Genomic DNA, 27,387 nt, shown 5'->3' with positions numbered 1-27,387 from the left:
TTTTCCAAATATATTGCTGCAGACCAGTGTGCACACTTGTCAGTTGAGAAGGAAACAAAAATTCCAGCCTCCTAGTACGATTGGAGAAAAGATCCAATTTTTCAGGGCTTGCTTTTATTTCCAAAAACAAAATTCAAAATCATAACAAATCAAGTCAAACAGTTGGGTAATAACCACTCATGTCCAATTTCATCTCTCTGGGAGGAAGGAGGACACACCCATCCTCTGTGATAGTGTCCTCTATATCAGCTTCTCCTTTCCTTTTTACCATTCTACCCAGATCAGCAGTGCACCAGATGGGAAACTGGTAGCCCCAGAGTCCTTTTAAACTTGATCACAATTCTGTCACAGAACATAATCCCTCTCCTTCCATCTCCATTTCCAATTGGAATTTCCATGTACTGAACAGATGGGAAGGATTTGAAGATGGCAAGATCAATGTGGCTTTTTTATAGAAAGTCTCGGTGCCAATGAAGCATGTGACCCTCAACTAGGTAAAATACTTTTAATGGTTCCAGGTCAATGTGGAGCAATTCCAGGGGTTGTGAAGGCAATATGCCCTTTGTGACAGGGACCATCATTTTTGCACTTAGCACCCTGGAGTTCTGGTCCATGGCTGGGGTTCCTAGGTGCCACCACTATACAAATAATAGATAATATTCAGAGAACTGCTGCTGGTGCTGCTGCAAAGTAGCTTAGGTCCAGATTCTGAAACCCTCATGATGAGTAGTAGTTTACTCTCCAAGTACTCCTGTTGGGTATTAGAATCTGGCCCTTATTCTGTGTACATCTCTATGTGATGGCATGTGTCAAGGCTGAATCCCCACTCTGTCACTCCAAGTGCAGAAGTGGGGGCCCGCAAGGATTTTAAAAATTAATACTTGCCACTCTAGGCTTCTATTAAACTCCCAAGGTTACAGCTTTTCTCTGACCTTGGCTTGGTAAACGCTGCCACCACCCAAATGCAAAAAAAAAAAAAAAAACCTTTGAACCCAGGAAGGAGCACTTGGGAATTCCTCCCTGTGGGGTACCCTCAAGCCCTTTCACACCCCACACTCCCGGGAAGAGCTGAGAAAGTCACAGCTGATTTCCTATCAGCTAATCAAACAACATGCACAAACCTCTTAGGACACCAAAAATCCAATCCTGTTCTTAAAAAAGGTAAATTTTATTAAAAACAAAAAGGGAAAAAATACATCTGGCACTTAGGCTTTTTGCTAGATCTTAAAAGAAACAATGACAAAATGGAAGCACCCAAAACAGCTTTCTTGGGGGTTCAGCTTAAAGGTTACAAGCAAACAAAAGCATCTGGGGTTAGCACAGAGGAGATCCACAAGCCAAAATAAAGAAAATAAACCTGATCCCGTCTAGTTAAACATTCTGATCTACTTACACATTTGGAGTTCAGATAAGTAGTTCTAGGTATGATCTGATGATTTATGAGCACACCTGGCTTAAGCTGCTTACAGCATTGCTGCTCTGTCCCTCCAGCCCAGAGAGAACAGACAAAGGGAAAGTTTCTTTCCCCATTTTAAAAAGTTCTAGCCTTCCCGTTGGCTCTTTTGGTCAGGTGCCACTTTTTCTTACATAAGAATGGCCATACTGGGTCAGACCAAAGGTCCATCAAGCCCAGTATCCTGTCCTCTGATAGTGGCCAATGGCAGGTGCCCCAAAGGGAATGAACAGACAGGTAGGTTATCATCAAGTGATCCATTCCCTGTCACCCAATCCCAGCTTCTGGCAAACAGAGGCTAGGGACACCATTCCTGCCCATCCTGGCTAATAGCCATTGATGGACCTATCTTCCATGAATCTATCTAGCTCCCTTTTGAACCCTGTTATAGTAGTGGCCTTCAAAACACCCTCTGGCAAGGAGTTCCAGAGGTTGACAGTGTGTTGCATGAAAAAATACTTTCTTGTGTTTGTTTTAAACCTGCTACCTGTTAATTTCATTTGGTGGCCCCTTGTTCTTGTATTATGAGAAGGAGTAAATAACACTTCCTTATTTACTTTCTCTATACCACTCATGATTTTATAGACCTCTATCATATCCCCCCTTAGTTGCCTCTTTTCCAAGCTGAAAAGTCCCAGTCTTATTAATCTCTCCTCATACGGAAACCATTCTATACCCCTAATCATTTTTGTTGCCCTTTTCTGAACCTTTTCCAATTCCAATATATCTTTTCTGAGATGGGGCGACCACATCTGCAGCCAGTATTCAAGGTGTGGGCGTACCATGGATTTATATAGAGGCAATATGATATTTTCTGTCGTATTATCTAATTCTGTTCTTTTTGTTGACTGCTGCTGCACATTGAGTGGATGATTTCAGAGAACTATTCACAATGACTCCAAGATCTCTTTCTTGAGTGGTAACAGCTAATTTAGACCCCATCATTGTTTTCCAATGTGCGTTACTTTGCATTTATCAACATTAATTTCATCTGCCATTTTGTTGCCCAGTCACTCAGTTTTGTGAGATCCTTTTGTAGCTCTTCGCAGTCTTCCTGGGACTTAACTATCTTGAGTAGTTTTGTATCATCTGAAAATTTTGCCACCTCACTGTTTACCCCTTTTTCCAGAACGTTTATGAATATGTTAAATAGGACTGGGCCCAGTACAGATCCCTGGGGGACACCACTATTTACCTCTCTCCATTCTGAAAACTGACCATTTATTCCTACCCTTTGTTTCCTATCTTTTAACCAGTTACCAATCCATGAGAGAGCCTTCTGTCTTATCCTAGGACTGCTTATTTTGCTTAAGAGCCTTTGGTGAGGGACCTTGTCAAAGGCTTTGTTCGCATGCTTGTTGACCCCCTCAAAGGATTCTAGTAGATTGGTGAGGCATGATTTCCCTTTACAAAAACCATGTTGACTATTTCCCAACAAATTATGTTCATTTATGTGCCTGACAATTTTGTTCTTTACGATAGCTTCAACCAATTTGCCCGGTACTGAAGTGAGGCTTACTGGCCTGTAGTTGCCAGGGTCACCTCTGGAGCCCTTTTAAAAATTGGCATCACATTAGCTATCCTCCAGTCATTTGGTACAGAAGCTGATTTAAATGACAGGTTACAGATGACAGTTAGTAGTCCTGCAATTTCACATTTGAGTTCCTTCAGAACTCTTGGGTCAATACCATCAGGTCCTGGAGACTTATTGCTGTTTAGTTTATCAATTTGTTCCAAAACCTCCTCTAATGACACTTCAATTTGGGACAGTTCCTCAGATTTGTCACCCAAAAAGAATGGCTCAGGTTTGGGCATCTCCCTCATAGCCTCAACAGTGAAAACTGATGCAAAGAATTCATTTAGTTTCTCCACAATGGCCTTATCGTCTTTGAGTGCTCCTTTAGCATCTCGGTCGTCCAGTGGCCCCACTGGTTGTTCAGCAGGCTTTCCGCTTCTGATATATTTTAAAAAAAATTTGCTATTACTTTTGGAGTCTTTGGCTAAATGTTCTTCAAATTCTTTTTTGGTCTTTCTAATTATATTTTTACACTTCATTTGCCAGAGTTTATGCTCATTTCTATTTTCCTCATTAGGATTTACCTTCCACTTTTTAAAGGATGCCTTTTTGCCTCTCACTTTTACTTTTTTGCTTAACCATGGTGGCTCTTTTCTGGTTCTCTTACTATGTTTTTTAAATTGGGGTGTACATTTAAGTTGAACCTTTATTATGGTGTCTTTAAAAAGTTTCCACGCAGCTTGCAGGGATTTTACTTTTGGTACTATACCTTTTAATCTAACCTCCTCATTTTTGTGTAGTTCCCCTTTCTGAAATTAAATGCTACAGTGTTGGGCTGCTGTGCAGTTTTCCCCGCCACAAAGATGTTAAATTTAATTATATTGTGGTCACTATTACCAAGCAGTCCAGCTATATTCACCTCTTGGACCTGATCCTGTGCTCCACTTAGGACTAAATCAAGAATTGCCTCTCCTCTTATGGATTCCAGGACTAGCTGCTCCAAAAAGCAGCCATTTAAGGTATCAAGAAACTTTACCTCAGCATCCCTTCCTGAGGTGATATGTACCCAGTCAATATGGGGATAGTTGAAATCCCCGATTATTATTATTATTGAGTCTTTTATTTTAATAGCCTCTCTAATCTCCCTGAGCATTTCAGAGTCACTAACGCCATCCTGGTCAGGTGGTCTGTAATATAGCCCTACTGCTATATTCTTATTTTTTAAGCATGGAATTACTATCGATAGTACAATTTAGTTCATTTAAGATTTTTACGTCATTTGATTCTACGCTTTCTTTCACATATAGTTCCACTCCCCCACTGACCTGTTCTGTCCTTCCGATATATTTTGTACCCTGGTATTACTGTGTTCCATTGATTATCCTCATTCCACCAGGTTTCTGTGATGCCTATTATATCAATATCCTCATTTAATATTAGGCACTCTAGTTCACCCATCTTATTATTTAGACTTCTAGCATTGGTATATAAGATTTTAAAAACTTGTCCTTTTTTGGCTGTCCCCTATTGCATGACGTAATTGAACGGGACTTTTTTTCATTTGACTGTTTCTCTTCAAATCCTCCCTGTATTTTATCATTTTCCATCCTCTCCTCCTTATTAGGACATAGGAAATCTCCATTTATAGATCCTCCCCTAAGGGATGTCCGACCCACATGCTCCTCTGCACCTGTCGGCTTTCCTCCAGCCCTTAGTTTAAAAACTGTTCTATGACCTTTTTAATTTTAAGAGGCAGCAATCGGGTTCTGTTTTGGTTTAGGTGGAGCCCATCCTTCCTGTATAGGCTCCCCATCTCCCAAAAACTTCCCCAGTTCCTAATAAATCTAAACCCCTCCTCCCTACACCATCTTCTCATCCACGCATTGAGACCCTGCAGTTCTGCCTGTCTAACTGGCCCTGCATGTGGAACTGGAAGCATTTCAGAGAATGCTACCATGGAGGTCCTGGACTTCAATCTCTTACTTAGCAGCCTAAATTTGGCCTCCAGGACCGCTCTCCTATCCTTCCCCATGCCGTTGGTACATCCATAAACCACGACCACAGGCTCCTCCAATGCACTACACATAAGTCTATCTAGATGTCTCAAGAGATCCACAACCTTCACACCAGGCGGGCAAGTCACCATGCGGTTCTCCCGATCATCACAAACCCAGCTATCTATGATTCTAATGATCAAATCACCCATGACTAATACCTGTCTCTTCCTAATAACTGGAGTTCCCTCCCCTGGAGAAGTATCCTCAGTGTGAGAGGATACCACAACATCATCTGGGAGGAGGGTCCCAACTATGGGATTGTTTCCCTCTGCTCCAGTTGGATGTTCTCCTTCCCTGAGGCTTTCATCCTCCTCAACAGCACAGAGGCTGTGAGACGGGGGGTGGGACCATTCTACTGTGTCCCGGAAAGTCTCATCTATGTACCTCTGTCTCCCTTAGCTCCTCCAGTTCAGCCACCTTGGCCTCCAAAGTTGTACACCGTCTCTGAGGGCCAGGAGCTCTTTGCACCGAATGCATACATATGCCACCACCCCATAGGGCGGGTAATCATGCATGCTTCATTGGGTACAATAAACTGGGTAGCTCCCACTCTGTTGCTGGACTTCTACCTGCATTCTCTTTTTACTCCCGAAGCTTGTTCCCTTGTTGGTGCTTTGTTTTTATCAAGCAGTGTTTTGACCTTTAAGTGCAAACTTCCCCTGCTCACACTCCCCCGTAAACTCCCTCGCCAAACTCCCCTGTTAGCCGCTCTTCTTCGCCAGTTCCTCTGGTCGCTTAGGAGCGGACTTTTTAAAGCCCTGCTCTGCCTGAGTAGCCCTGCCCCCTGGTTAAGTGTTGATTGGATGCTTCGTCAAGAAGCTCCTAGCTCTCAGCCTTGCATAGCAGGCCACTAGGCTCAGCGCACACACAGTCACACACGGTCCCCAAAACAGCAGACCACATGGTATATTTCAGTCACGCAAACTTACCCCAAGGGTCCCGCAATCGCTCCTCCTTCACCTGGAGAAGTCCCTCGCCAAACTCCCCTGTTAGCCGCTCCTGTTCACTAGCTCTTTTTCTTTACCTGGGGGAATTTTTAACCCTTTAAAAATAAAGCGAGTAAAGAACAGCTACCAACAGGGATTTTACAGTTAACTGGCTGGCTGGGTGTCCATCAAAGGAAGCTATCCCCACACTTTATTTATCACAGCATGTTTTAGTTTCACTTTTTTAGAATGCAAAAATGCCTTTTTTCAAAAATGTCTATATAATGTAGTGATTTGGATTGACTTACAAGGGATATCTTGCTATTAAGAAAAAATGGACACAGCAACACTTCTAATATCTCTTTGTTTTAAACTCTGAAGTTTTAAAAGGATCAGAAAGAATATTCCTTGGGAAATAGTTTCTGGACTTTCACTTTGAGAAGGTATATGATTTTGTCTTCAGTCTTAAAACAATGAAGAGCTATTCAAAAATATTCACTTTTACACTGTTTCCTGTGGCATTAAAGTTTTTGATATACAAAATGAGCCATTAAAAAGAAACATTTGCCCACAGATATCAGTAGAGCCAGTTGAAAACTGGAATTCTCATTCCACAGGAAATTCTGAGATTTTGAAATTTGGTTTCATTCTGAATTGGAATGAAAAGTTGAAATTTTGGATTTTTTTTCAACATTAATTTTGATTTTATCATTTTGACTTGTTATATTATAATTTCAAATATAATATACAAGTTGGCTTGTATGTTATGTAATATTATAAACCTTGAACATTGCAATTATAAAATCAAAATTAATAATTGATTTCAATCTTAATGAAATTAAATGTTTTATTTCAGTTTCCTGCCATAAATTTTGACAGAACACTTCTATTTCATCAAATCAGTATTCTCTCATGAAAAACTGTTCCATCAGAAACGTTTCAACCAGTTCTAGTTATCAGGTATACCTCCTTTGCTAAATAAAGGAGGAAAACAGATAATCTCATATACCACTCAAATGCTAACTTTTTAATGGCAACTGTTGCACTTGTAATATTTGAAATGATGGTGAGTGTAGTATTTTGCAGGTTCTTATAATCTTGGGTGTTGTAACCGGAAAATAATATAAATTTTCTAATTTGTAAGCCTTTAAGAAATACACTAGTCTAGGTCACATGTAATATGTTTAGTTCTTAAATATTATTGTAACTCACAATTTGATTATGAAGAAATATGACTATTTGAATTTTTATTTATCATTATCTATTTATTGCATAATATACTAGTAGTTGTATTTTTATGGAGAATTTTCCATGTAGCATGTATTTAGTCTTTTAATCTTTATTAAAAAAAGATTAATATCCACTGGGAACCAGATACTATTATCTTGGCTGGCCAGGTTAGGTTAGGAAAGCAAAACAGGGAAAAGAGTTTCCATATATTTCATAACTCCGTGATTTACCAGGTGCATTTCCCTAGATTACAACTGGGAAGGAAAATTTTTGAGATTAGTAATTAAAGCCCATTTGTCCAAGCTACCTTTTGAGCAAAAAAAGAGGAGAACTATTAGTAGGTGAGTTCTGAAGACCATTTCATGTCTTTCCAAACATTATAGGCTTCATGTAGTGGCCCTGTCAGATCCCACAATTATCTTAGGTAGTCAGTCGAGAAATATCACTAACTCCTGTCTTTAGGTTCATATGCGTACTGCTATTTAAAGATTGTTATGTACATCAGAGGATCTGAAAGGCAGAAAATTGACTTTTCCTTCCTGTAAAAGAACGAGTTTTGCTCATCAGATCTCATCATTTGGAATCCTACCAAACATTGATTTTATGTAATCATATAAAAAAACCCACTGTTTCTAAATTATTCTACAACTTCATTATTTTGTACAATAGCTGTTTTATTGTTCTAGTTGCATGAGAAGTTAATGTGTCAGTTAGCTAAGGAAGCACTTGACTGGAGAGTGTGGCATAAGAGGCTTAAGAAGTAGTACAGTAGGAGAAGAGGTCTTCAGATGCTGCTGCTTTTCCCTGCCAGTCAATGGCCAGAGGGAAGCACCTATAAATCCAGATTGACAGATCTGAAGACTAGACAGATTGAAAAGGCTTATTAGATAATTGAGTCTATCCCCATCCAAATGCAGGATGTAGTTTCCATATAAAGGACAGCATATTATTACATAGAAATAATATATTGTTATTGATATTGAACTGACAGTTACCAGATTGAATTGATGTTACAGAGATTGTGTATTTTCAATTCAAATTAATACAATCTAATAAAATCTGAGAGTAACTCCTGAACATACAGCATGGAGGAGAAAATTGCAAATTGAATTGATGGAAAAATATAGTACATCTTATTAATGTTTATTCTTGTAAGAGGAAAAAAAATACTGGCGGGCACTGTGAATGTTTTGAATTAAGTGCTCCCGCAGATACTCCCAAAGGACTACTGTAAAAAAAAAAAAATTCAAAACTCTTATCATTCTATTCTTTTCAATGAATCTAACTTCCCTGTATGTTTATACTTCTTTAATGCAATAAAGTAAGCGTATCCTTTACAGTTCTAATCTTAAGAAAAGATAAACGGATCTGATTTTCACATTACAGAGAGTCTCTTCGTTTTAGTAGAATTTTTAGGGGCAGGAGACAAACTAATTCTATTCATATATTGTAGTGAAAACCTCCAAGTCAATCACAGTAATGCATTAGTGCAAACTCTAATAATCATAATTTACATGTTCCATAAAAGTTTTATGGCCTACGCATAAACAGTCTTATTTTTGACTCTTCAGGCATTTGGGGTTATAACTTTTAATTGAAGACTGAGTTCTTGAGATGAGTTCAAAAACTTCTTTAGTTATTTTATATTTTAAAAATTAAATTGAACTGCAGAAAGTAATTTATTAGAAACTTTTTTAACTTAGGCAAAATGAATTAAATATTTTAAAAACTTGCTATAATTCAAATGAATTAAAATATATCATCCTTATTTTTTCTATAAGTTCATTGTTAACATTTTTGTAGCATCAAGTATTGCTCTCTGCTTTATGTACATGTTTGTAAGACTATGGAATTTAATGAAGAGATCTTTTTAAAATATTGATAGTCACAAGTAAATTAAGCTATGTTTGATCTATGTTAAAGATTCAAAGTCCAAGGTCTTTGAGTAGAACTCAGAATAAAAATGTAATTAGGTTACATCCCTAAAGTCTGATATATCTTTAAACAAGACCACAAATGAAACTTTATTAAAACTTCATATGAATTATTTCATTGCTTTTTTTAATTCATTTTCCCCCTCTTCTCTTTCATGTCTATTACTGACATTGCTGCTTGTATTTTACCTGTCTTTTCCAGGGTATTTTAATTATTTACTGCTTAATGAGTAGTAATGAGATGAAGCTTCATTCAAAGCTGCACACTCAGAAACAGATTTTTTTGCTTCAAAACTTCACAAGGTCTTGGTCTACTGCAACTGGGCCTGCATTTCTCACCACATTATATAAACTTTTCTAGAGGCAGGATTTACGCCTACTAATTGACAGGGGAGACACTGCTTCTAGAGATGCCTTCTCAATGGGACTGATGGCCAGTGGGAGTGGCCTGGCTGTCAGTTGAATAATTTTTTCCTCAGTCTTCCATTGTTGCTAAGATTGCCTTAAATCTAAAAATCATTCATTTTCAACTTCTAAGGCATGATGAAGGGGCAGCCAGGTTAAATTTGAGTGCTATACAGTTTTGCGACCCTCTATGCCAAGTCAAATTGCCAACCAGCAGCACTTCTTGGTTGAAATACAGGATAAAAGGCATCCTGCACGATTTAGTATGGGACAGGGTAGTTTTTATTTAAATAGAGGACATCCCTCATAATATAGGACTGGTGGCAATCCTAAACTGTTGGTGGGTTCCCATAAACACACACTTTTTTTGGTAACAGATGATTCCTTTACTAGGGGTGTCAGAAATAAAAAGGTGCAAATACTAGGGCTGTCAAGTGATTAAAAAAATTAATCGCGAGATTAAAAAAATTAATCACGATTAATCGTGTGATTAATCGCACTGTTAAACAATAATAGAATACCATTTATTTAAATATTTTGGATGTTTTCTACATTTTTCAAATATATTGATTTTAATTACAACACAGAATACAAAGTGTACAGTGCTCACTTTATATTTATTTTTGATTACAAATATTTGCACTGTAAAAAACAAAAGGAATAGTATATTTCAATTCACCTAATATAAGTACTATAGTGCAATCTCTTTATCATGAAAGTTGAACTTACAAATGTAGAATTATGTACCAAAAAAACCCTGCATTCAAAAATAAAACAATGTACAACTTTAGAGCCTACAAGTCCATTTGGTCCTACTTCAGCCAATCGCTCAGGCAGACAAGTTTGGTTACATTTGCAGGAGATAATGCTGCCCACTTCTTGTTTACAGTGTCATCTGAAAGTGAGAATAGGTGTTCACATGGCACTGTTGTAACTGGCCTTGCAAGATATTTACGTGCCAGATGTGCTAAAGATTCATATGTCCCTTCATGCTTCAACCACCATTTCAGAGGACATGAGTCCATGCTCATGACAGGTTCTGCTCGATAACGGTCCAAAGCAGAACAGACTGATGCATGTTCATTTTCATCATCTGAGTCAGATGCCACGAGCAGAAGGTTGATTTTTTTGTGGTGGTTCGGGTTCTGTAGTTTCCGCATCAAAATGTTGCTCTTTTAAGACTTCTGAAAGCATGCTCCACACCTTGTCCATCTCAGATTTTGGAAGGCACTTCAGATTCTTAAACCTTGGGTCGAGTGCTGTAGCTATTTTTAGAAATCTCACATTGGTACCTTCTTTGCGTTTTGTCAAATCTGCAGTGACAGTGTTCGTAAATCAAACAACATGTGCTGGGTCATCATCCGAGACTGCTATAACATGAACTATATGGCAGAATGCAGGTAAAACAGAACAGGAGACATACAATTCTCCCCCAAGGAGTTCAGTCACAAATTTAATTAACACACTGTTTTTTTAATGAACATCATCAGCATGGAAGCATGTCCTCCAGAATGGTGGCTGAAGCATGAAGGAGCATATGAATGTTTAGCATATCTGGCACGTAAATACCTCTCCCGTCAATGTAAACAAACTTGTTTGTCTTAGCGATTGACTGAACAAGAAGTAGAACTGAGTGGACTTGCAGGTTCTAAAGTTTTACATTGTTTTGTTTTTGAGTGCAGGTATGTAACAACAAAACAATCTACATTTGTAAGTTACACTTGCACAATAAAGAGATTTCACTACAGTGCCTGTATTAATTGAAAAATACTATTTATTTTATCATTTTTACAGTGCAAATATTTGTAATAAAACTAATATAAAGTGAGTACTGTACCCTTTGTATTCTGTGTTGTAATAGAAATCAATATATTTTAAAATGTAGAAAAACACCCAAAATATTTAATAAATTTCAATTAGTATTCTACTGTTTAACATTGCAATTAATTTTTTTAATCACAGTTACATTTTTTGAGTTAATTGCATGAGTTAACTGCGATTAATCAACAGGCCTAGCAAATACCATTGGAACAATTACTTTAAATTACAACACAAAAAGGTTAAACCAATAGTTCCTAAACCAGCACTGAAGGATAGTTCAGTACAGTGGTATAACTATAAGAGTCCTGTAACCTCTCCACGTCATGCTTCTTGCAGGCTGCTGCCCTGCTTCCCCCTGCCGTGGCTATTGCTGCTCCCCTGGTAGTAAGTCTCAGCCCTCCAGTGCTAGCTTCCAGGCTGTTTGCTGCCCAGTCTTTCCTCTGTAGCCACTTTTCAGGCCTCCAGGCTGCTGCTTCTGCTCTCACAAAGCCTTTGGCTCTCTCTTGAGATTAATGTCCTTTGACCATAGGAAGTCCTTTTTCTTTCTGTACTCTGGGGATTATGGAGCCTGTAAGGAGTCCCACTGATTTCAATACAATCCACTTTGCCTCAGGAGTCCAGTCTAGCCTATCTATTTGCTGAATTAGGGCCTTGTTTTATCATTTTGTATGCTGTTTATTTCATCTTCCAACAAATCTCCACTGAAGATTTATAAAGCCTCCGTAAATAGTGGCTTATATTGGAAACTGTGACACATCCATAACTATTTCAGCATGAATAGTGCAACCATAATTATCATAATTGTATATATGAAACTAAAAATAATATCAATAGTTCAAGCAGTTAAATTGAAATGGAAGCCAATATCTTTTAAAATTGGCAATAACATTTTTCTTTTTTTGCTACCACTAAATATTGCTTCTAGCAGATTTTATGTGTACATTGTACAGTATAATAATTTATTACAAAAGATGCCCACTGGTTTTAGATTAAAATGCAATATAATATACATAAAGTTTTATTGTTCCTTTAAACAGGTTGTTTTAGACTAAAGTGGATATTTTGCTAAAGTCCCAACAAATGTTTACAATTTAGAACTAAATGTGCTTTCTCCTTGTACTAGTATTGCTTAGAAATGTGCATTACAGACCTGCCAATTTTTTTCATACAGTTTTTATACTGTATTATTTTCATTGTACAAATATACAAGCTGAGGAAATAATTAGGTACTCTCAATATTGCTAAGGCATGGAGCTAGAACAGGTCAGTCAGTGCATCTTATTGTGACATACTAAATTACCTGAACAATACTGGAAGCGATCTTTGGACCTAATTAACATCCCACCTAATTAATGTCATCTCTGTATGTACAGACCTCTAGACAGAGTCACACTTTATTTATATATTAAATATTATTCAAATTGCTGTCTTTAATTTCTGTATTGAAAACTTAAGATTTCTGTGCTGTTTTCTTAAGTGGGAGTAACTCTTCCTTTTTTTTTTCTCCTTCAAGTAATCAATGCACTGCTGAATGAGTTCATTTTAATGCACTCAATCATGCCTCTAATGTTTGTAGCTTACGGGCGCAAGCATCAGTAATGCAGGAATGTTATATGGCTTTAGTCTGGCCATTTCATAAAATATTCATGGAATCAAAAATGTGCATCAAAATAGCGGTTGGGAGAATTACATTTATGTGCCTGCTTTTATGGTAGCTTCACATTTAAACCCATTTGTGTTAATATCTAGTCAATCTTTCTACTTAAAAAATGGAAAATGGTAGTGATCATATACATCCTTCTTTGGTTAATATTTGTCTAAGATATCTGCTGTGATATAACATATATAAACTTTTGGAGTATTTTGTAGGAAGGAGATTTGTAAAGGAAGACTTGGATAATATTCAGAAATATAAAATGTTTGTCTACCATGCTTTTATGTTTATATCATGTTGACTTTTGTTCTTTGAATGGATGGATTCTCTTTTTTGTGGGCTTTTGGTCAAATAGTTTTATTCAAAAGTGCACTTTCCTTCCATTGAAAAACTATAACACAAACCTTAGTGTGTGTATATCTAGTTAGAATGAAAATAGTAATGATTTATAATATTTAATTTATTTAGTGGATGAATGATGCTTTGTATGAATATAATTGTTTAGAATGGGTCTCCTACTGTAAAAGATATGTAGTTATACCACTTCCTTCCAATTATTAAGATGAATTGATTACTGATAGCTTTTTGATGCCTTGTCCTGGGGCCCCAGTAAATTATAACATTTTTGTAGTACTTCTATATATTTTATAAGAATTACATTTGTGATTCTGACTCATTTGATTAAATGAGAGAAAGTGTCAGTATTTCTCAAAATTCAAGTTTGAGTCACATGGGGATAACTTCTGAGCACATTGCTTGGGGAAATTAGACATGCGGTTACTTTTGTTAACAATAACAATGGAAATTAATTAAATAATTTCCTGTGTAAACATTTTGAAAATATGTGCTATAGATTGTCTGGAAGCAATCATTTTTCTTCATGGAATCTGAGGTAGATATATGGGATATCCTTTCCCTTCTACAAAATATTCTTGAGGATCCTTCCCACTGTCTGTCCCTCTTCTTCTTTTCTCTATCTCTCTTTCTTTTCTCAAATGACAGTAAAAATCATTTTTAAGCTACCCTTCCCATAATTGAATTGATATAAAAATAAATCCTAACTTTTAATGCAGAGATGCTGTGTAACCAGCTTCCTTTCCTCCTAATACTTTCCATAATTTTTATCTATTTATTTATTTTTGAGTTATTACAAAAATGCCTATTCAAGCTCTAGCTACTTGTGCAACAAATAAAATAAACAACAACAATAATAAAAAAACAAAAATAACACAACACTTAAAATTAAAATACAGGAGCCAATCCAACTAAATACACCAACTCAAACTGAACCAACTAGCCAGACAGAATGAATAAATTGATTCCCCATCACCCTGAAGATTTTAGTCTCTCCAAGCTTTTGACTGTCTGTACTGAAATGCTTCAGAGAATGGATAAGCCTTGCAGGTGAAGATGAGCAATTTCAGGTTATTTTGGAGTTAGGAGTCAATTCCAAAAAATGAAATGTACTACTAATAGTAACTTCCCATTTAAATCTAAGAGGACTTCATCTTGAACTCTTCTGCTGATTGCAACTGGGTAGTATTGCAAAGTGATTCTCAAGTAGACAAATCCCAGGCCTGTTAAGTCAAAACCTTTCACTTTTTCTTTGCTTAGGAAATTCCCAGTCTATTTCTAAACTTATATTTCTTTTTATTTTCTGTTTAGCATCTTCACTCTTTTTCTTCTGTAACCAGATTGAGTTGTGTTTTCAATCTTGGCTTCTTTTTTTGTGTCTGTAATGGAACCACACTTAGATGCATTTTCACCTAATTCCATCTGAATAATACCAGAAAGCACAGTCTGCCTCTGTATTTTGGTGCTTATCGAATTCTGACAACAAAGATGTCAGGACAGGGCCCTTATGGCTAGTTCAAAGGCCAGTGGGGTATGTGGAATATATTACTTCAATTTCCACTCTGTCAGGAATGCTCTCAAGGGAGTCCCTCAAATATGAGATTTCATGGGAGAACAGAACCACCATATCCTATAGCTCCAAGCATCCTAAACAGGCAATAGAAAAGCATACTGAATCTGGAAGTGCACCTGAATGTGTCCATCTAAGAGATAACATCTCAGAATCTGAGGAGGAACAAGTACATTAGATTCACCTTCAACCTTCCTTGGATGACTTGCTTGTCACCTCTTCCTGTCCCTAGAAATTGTTTCTCCTGAAGGTGGTTTTTTTCTTTGTCGTTTCACCTGAATGAAACCACATGTCTGCCAGTCTTTTCCCTCCATAATACATCTGGTGAAATTAGGTTGCAGAAATTGAATGGCAAAAAAGCTTTGCATTATTACCTGAAAAGACTCCAGCCCTTTCAAAAGTCCAAGCCATTTGTTCATGGACTTTGGGGGAAAAAACAAAGAGGGAAGTGAGTTGTGTCAGAGACTAGCCAAGTGCATAAAACTCTATATCCAGCTCGTTGAGTCAGAGCCTCCAATTAATTTTCATAGTCGTCTATCCCAGAACCAAGGACAGCTTAATCTCCAGTCTCTGAACCTAGCAGTTTGGAGTGTGGTATCATGTTGACTTTTGATTTGGACTGTCCCTGAGCAGTTCACCAGACTGTGATAGAGGTTGTAAAGTTTCCTCAAGGAAGACTCATGCTTTGAAATGGAAGATAGATATTGTTATGGGTCTTTAATAAGTCTTCCTCTATTTGTCACAACACCTGTTATATTAGGCTATCAGTAGATGGTCCGCTTCCCTGGATTGACTGTAATCACAGTCAAGATTCATTTTGAAGCTGTATCAACTTAACTGTATCAACTTCTGATTTTGAGTCTTCATACATCCAACAGTTGAAGTTTTTGAAAGAACTAGTACATATCTTCCTATCTGTGTATGAGCCATTGCTTACATGGGACTTAAATTGCTTTAACAAAGCTCGTGACATTCCATATTTAAACTTCTTGAAGAATGTCTCCTTTACCATCTATCTTTGAAGACTATGTTGTCATGGCAATAACTTCAATCAGAAGATTTAGTGAGGAGCAATCCTTGATGACTGACCCTTGTTACACAGCATTCACAGGTATAAAATGGTACTTTGTCCAAACTCTAAATTCTTTACTAAAATTACCTTAAAGTTCCTTCTGAACCAATCTACCTGTCTCCTAGCATTTCTTGAAGCCCATTCTTTACCCAGGGAAAGCTAGTCTCCATAAATTAGAAGTTAAGAAGGCTTTGAATTACTATCTTGGGAGGACTAAATTAATTGTAAATCTACTAGGCTGCATCTGTATATAAATCCTGTAAGGGAGAAAATCCACTCAGATTGTCGAAATGGATTAGACTTTATCTTCAAACTTGTGTTTACCTTATCAGCGTTTCAGTAACTGAAGATCTTAGAGCACATTTGAAAAATTCTACCTTCTACTCCTTTCTTACTCCTTCAGAATCTTTCAGCTTAGGATCTGGACTGTGGTCCTTTACACACACTTGATTTTAAAATATCATACCCACAAGGTATGGCTTCTACTTTCTAGAAGATTCTGACTTCTGCTTCTTAACATTGTGGATCTATACAGGCAACCTACTCAAAAACTACATTTACTAGTAAGTAACTTGTAGCTTGGTCAACAAACTGTGAACTGAAGGTAAAGATGACTCACTGATACCTATAAGATGTGGAATATTTTTTCCATTATTCATATTTTTATTAAGTTACGGGTTGATGATTATTGGAACCTTTGTGAAGTGAAGTTAGAAACAATTTCTTTTGTAAGAAAATGATAATATGCAAAATGTTTTGGAATATTTTGTTAAGTATACTGCTTATATTTATGAATTAGTTGTGTTTTTCAGGTCAGTTCATGAAAGCTGCTGAGCATTATGAAACATTCCATCAATTGACACTGGGACGGATGTGGAAGGATGAGACAGGCCACACTTACAACTCACTGGCCTCTGAGCATCTCTGGAGAATTTACACTTTACTAGCAGACAAAATGCTAGAAAATACAGAACACCAACAGGCCATCAAAACTCTAATAAAAGCTTTTGAAATGGCAAAAAAAGGTGGGTGGAAAATAACACTCTCACATTCCTTTCTTTAATGTGCAGGCTCTGATTTTCCCAGGAGTAAGGTAAAAATCGTCAAGGATTTGAATGATTATTTCCTATGAAATTCAAAGACAAATGCCATCAATATACTTCCAAATCTCACTGTAAAACAGAAGTGCCTTCTTGCTGACAGCAAGGAATCCATTAGTTTCTTGAAAGCTTTATCTCCAAAAATGCAGTCTTCTGGGACTATAGTGTTGTAAAACAATGAACCCATAATCAGAAGTAAGGTCATTTACAGAAGTTGAGATTTTTGTAGGTTAGCCACTGTTGATTTTTCATTTCCTAACAGTAATGTTATCAGGCAGATCACTACTGTTTCATTCTGCATGACTGATAAATAATTATAGAAACAAGAACATTTGTTTTCCTTCTGCAGCCTTTCCAGTATACCTGAAATACTGAAAATAGTTTTAAAATTTAAGGTTCAGGAAATGCTGTATATGACAGCTAACATGACAGTCTTAGTGTTTTGACTATCCGTAGTAAGGATCCAAAAGCTGATGGAAATTTGAATGAGGATGGCATTTGAATATATGATGTCAGATGCTGAACAGCTACAAATCAGCTGCTTATTCATGGGGCATTATTACGTATGAGAGGGAGTAGAAAAAGGAGAGTCAACCATCACAGTTGATTTTAAGAAAGTACAGATTATTTTTCTGGTTTTGGGGTTATCTTAATAATGCTTATTTGCTGGAAGATGCCATTAGATTCCAACATCTACAGTTTTCTGTGTTCTGAAGGGGGAAAAAAATGATTGTATGTGTTTCCCAGAATTAGAATGGAAGATATTGTATAATCACCTTTATTCAGTTAGCATTGTTATGCTAACTTTGTGGCATCTTTAATAGTTTTTGCATAAGAATTATGGTTAATACACACTAGTAATTTGAAATTTATCAGTAGAGAAATTTTAATCTAAATGTTAAGAAAATATATACAAGTATTGATCAATCAGTCAGTTCCTAAGGAGTAAGCTACAGCCAGAGTCACAAAAAACAAGCTACAAACAAAAAAACAACCCCATTCTCCTTATGTGTTTAGTCTTGTAAAATAAAGTTTGTTACAGTGAAATAAAATAAAGTTTGTTCTGTGAAATATACAGAACAGTATAAAATGTATAGAATTAAGCATTAACTGTGCTATTCATTATTTAAAACAATATTGAATTATTTCTGTTTGTTTTCTTTAGTCATATTGTTTCTAAAGATCTAATGTTAAAATTTCTTTATACTGTTAAAAAGTTGAATACGTAAAAATACCAGCTTAAAAATCTATATTGCATTCCGACACTGTAATTTTTTGAGATTAAAGCAAAATGGTTTTTTTTTAATTTACTACACCCTGGGTCTGAGGTTTCCATTAATTCCATAACAGTCCTTTTGAACATGTCTTTTTTGAGTGCATTTGTCTGAATGTTGATTGGATGGTTCCTTCTTCCTTTGGATTTGGCCCTTAGGCAATCTGTCCTACTTCTTTTTCAACACAGAAGCTAATAGTTCTCTTCTGAGAGTTGCTTCTTTAGAACCCCACTCCTGGGAGCATGTGACTCAATAGTGTGAGTTCCAAGACCATTTAAAGCAATAACTGTTGCAAATAAGCGTATATTCTACCACAAAATGAAACCTTTCTTATGTCATGCTTATTATTATTTGTTTACATATTCAAGAGAATTGTTAAGAGATTATCAAAGTGGATCTGACTCTGCATTGACACCACCAGGCAGCTATCCCAATTTAGAGCTGGTCAAATATTTTTGACCAAAACTTATTTTGGAAAAAAATGCAGATTTGGCAGTTCCTAACCATTTCACAAATTTGTTGATTTCACCAAATTGTTCCAGTTAAAGAAACCAAACCAACTTTTTGGTTTGAAATTTCCTTTAATTTTGTTTAATTTAGAAATTTAAAAAATGCTCCAAATCTAAACAAACTTTTTTCAATATATCAATTTGCTGAAATTTTGAAAAAATTTCTTTTATGGGCTGACCCAAAACACCTTTTTTTCCCAAATTTTTCAGAATGCCAGAAAATTGAAAATCCATTATTCACTACCAGATGGCTTTAGAGCTCTTATTACATGAGCTAGACAGCTATTACAGCTTGCTGAGACATGTGTCTTTGAACCTTGTGGGAGTTCTGCAAGTTACGCCTTTACTCACCATTATTCTGTAGATATTTAAACGAGATCAGATGCTCATTTCAGATGGGCAGTCCTTCAATCTCTGTTCAAAAGCCTGCTCTCTCCCTCAAAGAAGCCCTGATTCAGCAAAATATTTAAGGACATGATTAAGTTTAAGCTAGTGCTTAAATCCATCTCTCTTCAGCATTCAATCTATTCCACCGGGCTTAAGCCTGTGGTTATGTGCTTTGCTGAATCTGGACCAGAAATTGATAAACAGTCTCTCAAAATTCAGGCTCTACAGAGACAGTTCTTGAAGGAAAAAGAAAGGTTTTGAGTGTATTTCCTCTATAGAGCCATATTTGCTCAACCTCCTTCCCTGCCCCTGTGGAATCTTAGGAAAAAGAACAGAAGGGTTTGGGATTGCCTGCTTTTATAATTTTACCAAGTGTGTTCAATTCTGTAGGTAGGGGGGTGTCCTAATGGGCTCAGCAATTGTGACTTTCAAAGATTTCAGGACACTTGGAGCCTAAACGCAAACTTCCATGAGTGTGGATCTGTAGAGACAATATATTAGGAGAACATGAGAGGTAAATAACCTTCCTTTTTCATGTGTAGCTGTTTATACTGGTGCAGAAGTTGGGAATTTGTTGACCTTCAGGACCCATTTCAAAGCTCATTTTCTAGGCTTTTTATGTGTTGAATGGGCAGTATTGCATGATGAAAGAAGGTTTTATATTTTCGACATGGATTCCAATTTGTTTGCTTTACTAATCAATTTTTGTATATATACCCAAACTCTGGGTTGGTGAATTTTGAAAAAATGATGTAAATAAATTATTTTATATAAATTAGAATATTAAATATACAAACCAAGTTTTCTTTTGCTGGAGCAGTGCAAAGAGCCAAGAAAGCAGTCCATTTTGGCCAGCTGAGAATTCCCTTTGCTTTTGGGAGCTCTCGGTGGGGCCAAATTAGCTTATCTAACTCAGTTGCCACCCCCAGTCTCTGGAATAAGGAAGAGCCACATCCAGAATGTGCTGTACTTCAGTTGTCCACCATTTGTGTAGCGTTTCCTGGAACCATTGCCAGCTAGTATAAAATACAGCAGCTTTCAGGCTGCTCTAGCCTATGCTGGTGTGGAAACCTATTCTGAGAATCAGGGAGCTGTAACTGATTTCCTGGCTTCTTTCTGCTGCACCAAGTTTCTGTTTATATGTAGCTAAATAACTGTATGGCGATATTGTACTGACCCTCTAAATGTAAGGTGTTTCATGACTGTCTTTGGAGAAGCGGTGGCAGTGCTGTGAAACAATTCATAATAGAGAACCTTATAGCATGACAAACTGTGTGCTCTGTTTCATGAAAACATTTGCACTTCCTATGTTTGTGGCTTTTTTTTTAATTGAGTATAAGTGCGCTAGATAAACATGGAAAACATCAATGTTTGGAAAGTGATAAATGACAAGCTATAAGGAAAAATGTAATATGTTATTAAAAATGACATGTACGTTATTTTCAAGAGCCGTCAGTAGTAGTGTAATTTGTTTAAAACTAAGAGTAATTATAACCCAACTCCTCCCCTTTAGGAGGTGATAAGAAGATGGAAGGAGAATCTGCCTATTGCTTAGGGCTAGCCTATCATTCTGCTGGAGAAGAACAGACAGCAATAATAGTGAGTTTACTTAACATTTCTTAACATGCATTTTATAATTTGTCCGGAAGCAATTACCTTGGCTTTATTATTAAGTGGCCTTAAATAAAGGTAGATTTTGATCTGCTATTTTTAGTGATGAAAGTTTTTATTACTGTTTAACATTTATTTTATGATTTTACTACAATAGCCTGTATGAAATATCTGCTGGGAATAGATGGTAAATAGAATGGGAAAGAGTTCTACATGTGAGAATTCTGGAAGGACAGGACCAGTAGTCCATCTCTGCATCTTGGATCAATTTTAGAGGAAAGATCAGTGACAACCCAGTATGCTTCTGCCAATCACTGCTGTATCTCTAGGGAGATATGGCAGCATTCTATGATCAACTGTAACAATGTTATGGGGAGATCCAGTAGTATGAGTATGGATGTATTTTGTCCTTGTCCGTGGACAAACAAAAGGGTATTCATCAAAACAACCAGTGCCATCTCTGTGCGTGCCCAAGCCTTAAACTCAGTTTGGAGGGATCCAGTGTTCTAGCAGCGGACATATTTCATGGAGAGGACTCTTCACTAGTTTCTTTTATTAACTTGCTCAAAAATTGAACCTTGGAAACTGGATAATAGTTGAAGTTGGTTGAGTTGAGCAATGATTTCTTCAGTATCAGCTGGTTTACTGTATGCTTATAGTTGATGATGGATTTCCCTCTTCAAAGGAGGCATTAATAATTTGATGTTCCAGAAACTTTCTATTATCTTTTTCATGATTCTTCAATGCTTCTTGGATTTTCTTCCATGCAAATTGACTGAACTGTGGAAAAGAGGGTGTTATGTTATTTGTCCTGTTATAAACATGTGGTTTCTGGTGTTCAGAGAAGTCAACCCTGATGCTGCAGATGATCAGTCTGAATAGGCTGATAAATCCTCATAGTCAGAGGTTCTGGGTTGTGAAGTTGAATGCAGATATTTCAGACTGAGAGAGCAGTTTATGATCCAGAATACTTTACAGAGTGAGATTTAGTGGTTGCAATGGCAAAGGAGAAATACGGATTTTTTGGCCTTTTCCAGGGTTCTGGAATAATAGATTAGACTAAAATTCCTTGTGCTGAAATCTTTCTGCATGTCCACAAGTTTTTGACCACACACACTCCAAGTTTTCTTTCCTTCTTGCTGCTGCATTAACAGGTGTTTGAGAACCTATGGGAATGAGGAGCAGAAAGACCGGTAATAGAGATAAAGAATTTGGCATGGACACTTGATTTGTTCATGACCAGGAGAAGCTCCTTGACCAACAAGATGAGCACAGTCTTCATTCCATTCAAAGGCCAAAACCATAGTTGAAAGCAGCCCAAGATTATCTGGGAATTATGATATTGTCAGACAGAGTTTCCTGGTCACCATCTCTTGCATTATTTTTTCTTAAAACAGGAGGGTTAGAAACCAGGTGATCATTTACTAACTTGTGGCTTTTTGATCCTGGGTCAAATAATTGCTTTTTTGGAGAATGCTGAAACCTTTGTTCTTTCAGTTAAGATGCTCAGCTTTATATATTAGTGTGTGTTTTATAATAATGTTTAATCAACAGATAAAAACAACTGACAGATGGTAGAAAACAAATTTGCCTTTTTTGTTAAATATGAAACACTCCCTATACAGTAGAGAATGTAAATGGGATTCACTAGGGTGGATCATAAAATAGTTTAAGTATCCTCACTTACGCTGTAGGTTATTAATATTTTCATCACTTGTGTGCTAATTAAAATAAACATATTAAATAGAGTTTAACTTACGAATGTTGTATAAAATTGCGAGATCAACTCTCTTTACATAAACTGAGAAGACTTTCATTTAGAAAAATAGGTTAGTTTTCACTTAAAAAAAAAGTACCACATTATGAGAATGAGAAAAGAAATAGGTAGTATTTTATTTCATGCATTCTTTTCATCCTCAACTGTGATCAATATATACAACAGTAAAATATCAATGGTTTCAGTGCCACTGAGCACAAGTTTTCTTTACTCTCCAATTAGAAATCATTGCCTAAAATTTACCCTTCTGTTCTCAATTTAATGGTCTCTGTATCCAAGGGGAGCTCAGATGCTTACAGAGATGAAATCATTGCATCCTGTTCCCAGAGGACTACTGGTTATCATTAAACATAACATACAAACAATACTGCTAGGAGCCAGTTTGCTTCATGGTAATGTATAGTTCATCACCAGCTTCTGTAGCATGCTAAAGAGGTCTTGCCACTCAGCTTGGGACTATTTGAGTGTAGACTCAGGGGTCTCAGCAGTTATTTTCCTGCTTTGCATCAGAGTTTTCATCTTCTTTATCCTTTTGTGCTGTGGCCCACCTCAGGCAGTCTTCTTCTGGGAAGAATCTAAAAGGAGCAGCTGTTACAAATACCATTTCCTCAAATTGTTGCCATTTGGTTCCTTTTGCTATTTAGTGTGTCACTTCCTCCCCCCCAACATGCAGACACACCAGTATGCATATAAACTTGTTTCTCTTTCATTATCTCTTCTAACAAAGTGGAGAAGCTTATGTTCAAAATATTCATTATCTGACACAGTAATTAAAAGGTTGAAATTATTAAGCTACAGTCTGTTATATCAAAAATATAGCCTCTTCTCTAGAGAATGGAATATTTTCAGTGAATATAATTTTTATTGCTAAGCATGTAGTATATAACGTGATTAATTGTTGATAAATTATTTATTTGATACATGTAACCTCAGTTTTGCAAAGACTGGGGGCAAGTCTACACTATAAAATTAAGTTTACCTAAGTTACCTTGATGTACAGCCACTATAGTAATTAAATTGCTTTTGCATGTCCACACTACGCTCCTTTTGTCGGCGGTGTGTGTCCTCACCAGGAGCGCATGCAGCGATTTAACTGTCACTGTGGGGCATTGTGAGATGGCTTCTGAAAGTCAGCAACAGTCAATGTAAGCAACGCAGCGACTATACTGACACTGCGTCGACCTAACTACATTACCTAAGTGCTGTACCTCTGGCAGAGGTGGAGTTATTAAGTCGGTGTAGTGGGAGAGATACATAGGTGGAAGAATATTTTAGTGTATTTAGATACTAACAGAGTTAGGTTGACGTAAGCTGTCTTACATGTAAACCAGGCCTGAGTTCAGTGGGACTATTCAAGTGTGTAGAGTTAAATACGTGTGTAAGTCTTTGCAAGATTGAGACTTAACTCCATTTAACATCTTTGTGGTATTTTTGGGTGTCAAGCAAGGTCCGCTTTATTATTGTATCTAATTGCTTTTGCCATGTTTGGAAAAAAGTATAAATGTCTGAAATATAAAAGTCTACTGTGGATTTTGCCATGAAAAGGTTAGCTGGTTGCTGTCTAGACTAACTTGACAGTAGATCTTGCTATAGATGCTTCTCTCCAAAATTGTATTGCTAACCAAATATTTGTTACAAATATTTTCATATAATTAGAAATCTTGTATATGGCAAAGTATTGCATATTTGACATGGTTTTTTAAAAGTATATTGCATATTTGATATGGTTTTTTAAACTGAATGTAGATTTTATGGCTAGAAACATTAGATAAGATCTGATCATACCTAGGCTCTGCATTCTGATTGTTTTTGAATATCGGAAATTCTTTAAGGGAAAGCAGTAGTGTTCCTCCTCTGGAGTCTGTCTGGTTTTTTTGGGGTGGGGAGGGGAACTTTGCATCTGAGTGAAGGAGCACTTCTGATTGATGTGAACTCAGGGAGCACAGTACATATAGGTCAGAATTCTTTGTGCAAATCCGGGGTTGATGAGAGAGTTGTCCAAATATTGATAAGTTTTCAAGGTTTACACAATTATGAGGTGTGCCACCATTACCAGGCATTTGATGAAGATTTGAAGATCCGTAGCAAAAGGAGACGGGGGCACTTGTATTGGTAGTGATCATTGCCCACAAAAAATCTTCTCTGTGTTACCCTGAGTGAAATGTGTAATTATGAATCTCTCAGGCTGAGAGTCTTGAACCAGTCCTACAACTTCAGGGAAGGGATGATTGTTGCCAGCGTCACCACATAAAACCTGAACATTCAGTTAATTTGTTCAGCTTCATATGGAAAGAAGATATAACTTTTTAATTTGGATTTGTATGGTGCTAGGCATTTCCCAGTACCATGAGGGATTTTGTTGATGGCTTTGTTTTAGAGAAGCATCTTCATCTCTAAGAAGTTTCTCATTACAGGGATCCCTGAAGAGGGATGGGAATAGAGGATTGAGGTAGCATGGAGTGGAACTGAATAGAGTGCCCTTTCTCAAAAAAGTCATGACATTTTTTCCCTTCAGTGCTCACCTATGTGACACCCAAATTTGCATCTTAGTGATGCCTTGTTTGTCTTGGAGCAAATCAGTGGTTTTCCTTTGGGGTCTGTGGTTAAAATGTGGTTAAAATGGAGCTATTCTGACACCAGTTAATGGTGTCAGAATAGCTCCATTACTAATGGACTGGATTTCTCTTGGGTAACATGCCCCAAATATATACTCTGAGGGGAAACCCCCTTAAAAGTGATTCAGTTAAAGAAAATTAGAATTAACATAAAAATCATATGCCATGGAAAAATAGAATATACTGAAAGCATATTACTAGATCAGAAGATTATCATGCTTTTGGAAAGCTTTGATTCAGCAGAAAATAATAGCATTTGTAAACATCCCTTCTTACAGTTAATAGCCTGACTTTTTTGTCTCGGGGTTGCTTCTCAAGAGTAGGAGACTCATGTCTCTTTAGTTCTCAGTTTTTATCACTTAAGCCCCCATTTCCCCACTTCCTCCTTCCCCAGAAAACTAAAAAGATGATGAGCTATAGTCTTGGCTACCTATCCTGATAGATTAATCTAAAATAAATCAACCTTTCGGCATAAACATGTTTACATGACCATCAGTATCCGTTGTTGGGGAATTTGTGTCACAGGCAGTAGGGGAATTGGCATTGTGAACCGGTGTCAGGAAGTCTAAAAGACTAACTTTGAGTATTTCTCTGTATCAGATAATGTTGTGTGAAACTTGCTGGCTTTGTTATTTGTGAATGTCACATCTGTGAAATTTTGCTTTAAGTTTCCAAATCTAGAGTTCCAAAGGCGAAACTCAAATTGAAACCATCAAGATTCATTTACCTTTATGCATTGCATATGATTGCTTAGACTTCACATAGTTATTGTACACAAGATTTTTGATTGTCTAGTTTTATTATGAAACTACAAAACATGCACACTAAGAATTAATGGCTATGCAAAGACAGTAAAGGACCATGGCTGGGTTCCTTCATGCTACCAAAATGAAAATAATAAATAATAAAAATTTGTTCCTGAGAATCAGTGAAAGATTCTCTGCAATCTAAATAATTTGCACAAAATGTAGCTGGTTTAGTTTTCATGTTCGAACATGAAGCTAGCAGAGTTTTACTTGGTTTCAGTTTCCTTGCAGAAGGCTCACGTAGCTGTAATTTCAAACTGTCTGAAGTGTTTGATCATTGAAAGCACAATCATAACACCGGCTATTCTGACATGCAAGGGAGTGAGAAAGTATATGGAGCCCTCTTATTCCCATGCCATGTCTTCACCGCTATTTCAACCCAAGTTACCTAACACGGTTTAGCTAACCCATGTTAAGAACTTTCCTTTTATTTGTAGAGAAGACAAACCCTATATGTCAGCCAGTGCAGCTGAGTTGGTGCAGCAGAAGATGTAATCATTGCTAAGTATAAGGCTGGTGCAGATTACATTTTCCCCATCCCCTAGTAGCAAGGTGGGAGCCAGGAACCAAATTGTGTGTGCCCCTTATACCATGCCCCTTACACAGACTTGTAGCAGTTTAAAGCCACAGTTAAGGCCTTTTGTCCCATTTGAGGCTTTTGAAACCTGAATTGTTTCCTTCCATGGGTCAAAATAGGTATATTAAAGGACATTTTCTGCCAATTATGGTGAAACTGTTCTCTGGTGCAGCCAGTTAAAAATGACCACCCTTCCATTTCCAGACACTGTTTCAATCTGTGTCATTCTCATAGGATAAAAAAGTAAAATTAAACACAAAACCATATAACAGTGAGTATACATTATGGGTTATTTAGTGCTTAATCTTTTTATTAAAAAACAGAAATGTAAGAACTCTGGTGTGTAGGGCTGTGGAAGATCTGGAAATGTTTTTGTGAAAAATTGTACAGTTCATTTCTCAGGTGATTAGATACTCACAAAAGCTTTTTACATGTTTTGAGAAATGGAGGATTTGCACCAAAATCATACAAACCCTATGAATTTGTACATTTTTGTTGCAAATCCACCTTACTTTAACTGAAATTGACCTTTTTGTGTAAAAACTTCAAAACAGTATGTGGATTTTCATGAAAATAAGGCAAAGTTCAGTTTCTTAATGGAAATACAAATATCATTAAATTCTGAAGAGACTTTTTAGTTTGATTTCAAACATTTTCCATAGCGCATATAGTTAACGTGAAAAGAGCAGGCATTTTAAAAGAATATTATAATTGAATATGAACAAACTGTTATAATGAT

General features: G+C 36.8%; 1 protein-coding gene across 3 annotated transcripts in view; it reads left to right on the top strand.

The window, feature by feature from the left end:
* Window positions 1–27,387, top strand: part of TTC29 (tetratricopeptide repeat domain 29) — a 205,039-nt gene that overhangs the window by 66,690 nt on the left and 110,962 nt on the right. For all 3 annotated transcript variants that reach the window (XM_074950961.1, XM_074950962.1, XM_074950963.1), the window contains 2 exons: window positions 16,805–17,017; window positions 20,776–20,861. In XM_074950961.1, the coding sequence (XP_074807062.1) occupies window positions 16,805–17,017; window positions 20,776–20,861 (299 nt within the window). The remainder of the gene's footprint in view (window positions 1–16,804; window positions 17,018–20,775; window positions 20,862–27,387) is intronic.

Source organism: Natator depressus, chromosome 4, assembly GCF_965152275.1.
Source record: "Natator depressus isolate rNatDep1 chromosome 4, rNatDep2.hap1, whole genome shotgun sequence".
Lineage (NCBI taxonomy): Eukaryota > Metazoa > Chordata > Testudines > Cheloniidae > Natator > Natator depressus.
This window is presented reverse-complemented; position numbering and strand designations above follow the sequence as displayed.